This window comes from Pseudophryne corroboree, chromosome 12, assembly GCF_028390025.1.
Source record: "Pseudophryne corroboree isolate aPseCor3 chromosome 12, aPseCor3.hap2, whole genome shotgun sequence".
NCBI classification, from domain to species: domain Eukaryota; kingdom Metazoa; phylum Chordata; class Amphibia; order Anura; family Myobatrachidae; genus Pseudophryne; species Pseudophryne corroboree.
In genome coordinates this window covers 65575614-65581613 of record NC_086455.1, presented here as the reverse complement: position 1 = coordinate 65581613, position 6000 = coordinate 65575614, and the positions used below count along the sequence as shown (strand labels likewise).

Here is a 6000-nt window from a genome sequence, read left to right as displayed (position 1 = left end):
AATGGGATGTAGTTATCTGACCGGCACAACTACATCCCCTCCCTCCCCCCCCCCCCCCCCCCCCCCCCCCCCCCCTCCCTCTGCCTGCATTCTGCTGCTGGGATCCCGCAGTCAGTATACTGACCACCAGGATCCCCGGCGCCGCTAAGGCATGCCCAACCCAAAACAGCAACACTTTGGTTTATGCTAAATTTGTGCTATCTTCTGCACAAATTAGTGATCATGGGGGGGGGGGGGGGGGGGGGGGGGGGGAGTGGGAGGGGGGCACAAAACGATTTCCACGTTAAAATACCCCTGACTAGTAACAAGCTACACCAAAATGTGATCTACAGTGTGCTTGGCAGAAGTTTAGAATAGGCTAGTGATTCCATTCCACAGAGAACAAACCTTCTTTAATCCACGTTCTCACCTTTCATTCTACTGAGGTCTGTTGGGTTCTAATCCTCCTGCAAGAGCACACCCCAGGAAGGTAATGTGATATTACCAGATGTGACTCTGTGGGATGTTTTGATGACATTTGTGTGAGTAAATCTGTTAATAAATGTGGGAAAGGAGTCAGTCTGTTCTATACTTTGGATTGTCAAATATTTGCTGGGACAGTGACCGTTGGTCTCCGACTGGCTCAGTACATCTGTGAAGTGACAAAAACGGCTGCAGGTAAGAATTTACATTTATATTTGCAAAAACTGTCTTTCATTATAGCTTAGAGATACTTACAATTATTTCTTTATAATTGTAAAGATGAAGAATTTGAGAGGATTCGAAGGGCAATGAGATGCAGGAGTCACCTGAGGTGCGGACAGTCACTGAAAATACTGATGCATATATATCAATTATTAGGTTTCAAACCTGAAAATTGTTGTTTCCAATCACTGCTATTCCTGCTGCTATTAATGGGCCACAACCATTGCTGGGGAAGGTTCCATACTCCCCCAGTAGTATTTAATATGGCCCATAGGCTACAGCAGCTACAGTAATGCCACTTTCAATCCGTAGCTTGGTAAATCTGACAACGTCACAGTTTCTATGGGGGCTGCAGCTGCTGTTAGAAATAAAGAAACCGCAGCAGTTATTAAAATTATCTGCTGCACTCACTCCGTCATACATTAGGGTGACACTAAATATTTTAGGGGTTTTCAGGGGATATGCCGTAATTATTGGATGATAAATAGGCCCCTAATAATCTGATCTATGCATACATCACCTCAGTTATCAACTGAGTGGTGGCAAAGTTGCAATAAGGTGGAAATTGAGTAAATAATAAATAAATAAATAAATAAATAAATGAGAAATATCTCCTTCAGTCCCTATAAATTCCCTAAAGAATATAAATCTGCACCTTAAGTCAATGGGGTCTATTCATGAAGCAGTGAAAAGAGCAGAGAAGTGAGCCAGTGGAGAAGTTGCCCATGACAACCAATCAGCTGCTCTGTATAATTTTATAGTATGCAAATTATAAATGTTACTTCAATGCTGATTGGTTGCCATTGGCAACTTCTCCACTGGCTCACTTCTCCACACTTTTCACTGCTTCATGAATAGACCCCATTGACTTAAGGTGCAGATTTATATTCTAAAACAATCCTGAAGGAACAAATGCCTGAGCCTCTGACGTGGCATCATACTGCATGGTATCACAGCAAAGTATATAACGGTAACATATAAAAGATAGCAATACAGATATAGGGACTTCTGAGCATGTTTAAGTAAACCAAGGTGTGTCTTACTAATAACCTGATTATCATATTAGTTACAGTAACTTTTAGAGATGAGCGCCGGAAATTTTTCGGGTTTTGTGTTTTGGTTTTGGGTTCGGTTCCGCGGCCGTGTTTTGGGTTCGACCGCGTTTTGGCAAAACCTCACCGAATTTTTTTTGTCGGATTCGGGTGTGTTTTGGATTCGGGTGTTTTTTTCAAAAAACCCTAAAAAACAGCTTAAATCATAGAATTTGAGGGTCATTTTGATCCCAAAGTATTATTAACCTCAAAAACCATAATTTACACTCATTTTCAGTCTATTCTGAATACCTCACACCTCACAATATTATTTTTAGTCCTAAAATTTGCACCGAGGTCGCTGTGTGAGTAAGATAAGCGACCCTAGTGGCCGACACAAACACCGGGCCCATCTAGGAGTGGCACTGCAGTGTCACGCAGGATGTCCCTTCCAAAAAACCCTCCCCAAACAGCACATGACGCAAAGAAAAAAAGAGGCGCAATGAGGTAGCTGACTGTGTGAGTAAGATAAGCGACCCTAGTGGCCGACACAAACACCGGGCCCATCTAGGAGTGGCACTGCAGTGTCACGCAGGATGGCCCTTCCAAAAAACCCTCCCCAAACAGCACATGACGCAAAGAAAAAAAGAGGCGCAATGAGGTAGCTGACTGTGTGAGTAAGATAAGCGACCCTAGTGGCCGACACAAACACCGGGCCCATCTAGGAGTGGCACTGCAGTGTCACGCAGGATGTCCCTTCCAAAAAACCCTCCCCAAACAGCACATGACGCAAAGAAAAAAAGAGGCGCAATGAGGTAGCTGACTGTGTGAGTAAGATAAGCGACCCTAGTGGCCGACACAAACACCGGGCCCATCTAGGAGTGGCACTGCAGTGTCACGCAGGATGGCCCTTCCAAAAAACCCTCCCCAAACAGCACATGACGCAAAGAAAAAAAGAGGCGCAATGAGGTAGCTGACTGTGTGAGTAAGATAAGCGACCCTAGTGGCCGACACAAACACCGGGCCCATCTAGGAGTGGCACTGCAGTGTCACGCAGGATGTCCCTTCCAAAAAACCCTCCCCAAACAGCACATGACGCAAAGAAAAAAAGAGGCGCAATGAGGTAGCTGACTGTGTGAGTAAGATAAGCGACCCTAGTGGCCGACACAAACACCTGGCCCATCTAGGAGTGGCACTGCAGTGTCACGCAGGATGGCCCTTCCAAAAAACCCTCCCCAAACAGCACATGACGCAAAGAAAAATAAAAGAAAAAAGAGGTGCAAGATGGAATTGTCCTTGGGCCCTCCCACCCACCCTTATGTTGTATAAACAGGACATGCACACTTTAACCAACCCATCATTTCAGTGACAGGGTCTGCCACACGACTGTGACTGATATGACGGGTTGGTTTGGACCCCCCCCAAAAAAGAAGCAATTAATCTCTCCTTGCACAAACTGGCTCTACAGAGGCAAGATGTCCACCTCATCATCATCCTCCGATATATCACCGTGTACATCCCCCTCCTCACAGATTATCAATTCGTCCCCACTGGAATCCACCATCTCAGCTCCCTGTGTACTTTGTGGAGGCAATTGCTGCTGGTCAATGTCTCCGCGGAGGAATTGATTATAATTCATTTTAATGAACATCATCTTCTCCACATTTTCTGGATGTAACCTCGTACGCCGATTGCTGACAAGGTGAGCGGCGGCACTAAACACTCTTTCGGAGTACACACTTGTGGGAGGGCAACTTAGGTAGAATAAAGCCAGTTTGTGCAAGGGCCTCCAAATTGCCTCTTTTTCCTGCCAGTATAAGTACGGACTGTGTGACGTGCCTACTTGGATGCGGTCACTCATATAATCCTCCACCATTCTTTCAATGTTGAGAGAATCATATGCAGTGACAGTAGACGACATGTCCGTAATCGTTGTCAGGTCCTTCAGTCCGGACCAGATGTCAGCATCAGCAGTCGCTCCAGACTGCCCTGCATCACCGCCAGCGGGTGGGCTCGGAATTCTGAGCCTTTTCCTCGCACCCCCAGTTGCGGGAGAATGTGAAGGAGGAGATGTTGACAGGTCGCGTTCCGCTTGACTTGACAATTTTGTCACCAGCAGGTCTTTGAACCCCAGCAGACTTGTGTCTGCCGGAAAGAGAGATCCAAGGTAGGTTTTAAATCTAGGATCGAGCACGGTGGCCAAAATGTAGTGCTCTGATTTCAACAGATTGACCACCCGTGAATCCTTGTTAAGCGAATTAAGGGCTCCATCCACAAGTCCCACATGCCTAGCGGAATCGCTCCGTGTTAGCTCCTCCTTCAATGTCTCCAGCTTCTTCTGCAAAAGCCTGATGAGGGGAATGACCTGACTCAGGCTGGCAGTGTCTGAACTGACTTCACGTGTGGCAAGTTCAAAGGGCATCAGAACCTTGCACAACGTTGAAATCATTCTCCACTGCACTTGAGACAGGTGCATTCCACCTCCTATATCGTGCTCAATTGTATAGGCTTGAATGGCCTTTTGCTGCTCCTCCAACCTCTGAAGCATATAGAGGGTTGAATTCCACCTCGTTACCACTTCTTGCTTCAGATGATGGCAGGGCAGGTTCAGTAGTTTTTGGTGGTGCTCCAGTCTTCTGTACGTGGTGCCTGTACGCCGAAAGTGTCCCGCAATTCTTCTGGCCACCGACAGCATCTCTTGCACGCCCCTGTCGTTTTTCAAAAAATTCTGCACCACCAAATTCAAGGTATGTGCAAAACATGGGACGTGCTGGAATTTGCCCATATTTAATGCACACACAATATTGCTGGCGTTGTCCGATGCCACAAATCCACAGGAGAGTCCAATTGGGGTAAGCCATTCCGCGATGATCTTCCTCAGTTGCCGTAAGAGGTTTTCAGCTGTGTGCGTATTCTGGAAAGCGGTGATACAAAGCGTAGCCTGCCTAGGAAAGAGTTGGCGTTTGCGAGATGCTGCTACTGGTGCCGCCGCTGCTGTTCTTGCGGCGGGAGTCCATACATCTACCCAGTGGGCTGTCACAGTCATATAGTCCTGACCCTGCCCTGCTCCACTTGTCCACATGTCCGTGGTTAAGTGGACATTGGGTACAACTGCATTTTTTAGGACACTGGTGAGTCTTTTTCTGACGTCCGTGTACATTCTCGGTATCGCCTGCCTAGAGAAGTGGAACCTAGATGGTATTTGGTAACGGGGGCACACTGCCTCAATAAATTGTCTAGTTCCCTGTGAACTAACGGCGGATACCGGACGCACGTCTAACACCAACATAGTTGTCAAGGCCTCAGTTATCCGCTTTGCAGCAGGATGACTGCTGTGATATTTCATCTTCCTCGCAAAGGACTGTTGGACAGTCAATTGCTTATTGGAAGTAGTACAAGTGGGCTTACGACTTCCCCTCTGGGATGACCATCGACTCCCAGCAGCAACAACAGCAGCGCCAGCAGCAGTAGGCGTTACACGCAAGGATGCATCGGAGGAATCCCAGGCAGGAGAGGACTCGTCAGAATTGCCAGTGACTTGGCCTGCAGGACTTTTGGCATTCCTGGGGAAGGAGGAAATTGACACTGAGGGAGTTGGTGGGGTGGTTTGCGTGAGCTTGGTTACAAGAGGAAGGGATTTACTGGTCAGTGGACTGCTTCCGCTGTCGGCCAAAGTTTTTGAACTTGTCACTGACTTATTATGAATGCGCTGCAGGTGACGTATAAGGGAGGATGTTCCGAGGTGGTTAACGTCCTTACCCCTACTTATTACAGCTTGACAAAGGGAACACACGGCTTGACAAATGTTGTCCGCATTTCTGGTGAAATACTTCCACACCGAAGAGCTGATTTTTTTGGTATTTTCACCAGGCATGTCAACGGCCATATTCCTCCCACGGACAACAGGTGTCTCCCCGGGTGCCTGACTTAAACAAACCACCTCACCATCAGAATCCTCCTGGTCAATTTCCTCCCCAGCGCCAGCAACACCCATATCCTCCTCATCCTGGTGTACTTCAACACTGACATCTTCAATCTGACTATCAGGAACTGGACTGCGGGTGCTCCTTCCAGCACTTGCAGGGGGCGTGCAAATGGTGGAAGGCGCATGCTCTTCACGTCCAGTGTTGGGAAGGTCAGGCATCGCAACCGACACAATTGGACTCTCCTTGTGGATTTGGGATTTCGAAGAACGCACAGTTCTTTGCGGTGCTACTGCTTTTGCCAGCTTGAGTCTTTTCATTTTTCTAGCGAGAGGCTGAGTGCCTCCATCCTCATGTGAAGC

At 47.5% G+C, this 6000-nt stretch overlaps 1 protein-coding gene across 2 annotated transcripts in view; it reads left to right on the top strand.

Moving 5' to 3' along the window:
• Window positions 1–549: 549 nt before the first annotated feature.
• The window catches only part of SERPINA10 (serpin family A member 10), a 55738-nt gene continuing 50287 nt past the window's right edge, over window positions 550–6000 (top strand). Inside the window, exon 1 of one of the 2 annotated variants that reach the window (XM_063947599.1) lies at window positions 550–657. Coding sequence is in view for 1 of the 2 variants with exons in the window: in XM_063947598.1 (XP_063803668.1) it covers window positions 771–793 (23 nt within the window). In the remaining variant the exon portion in view is untranslated. Of the gene's footprint in view, window positions 658–745; window positions 794–6000 lie in introns of those variants that run through there. The other variant, XM_063947598.1, reaches the window with a different exon arrangement.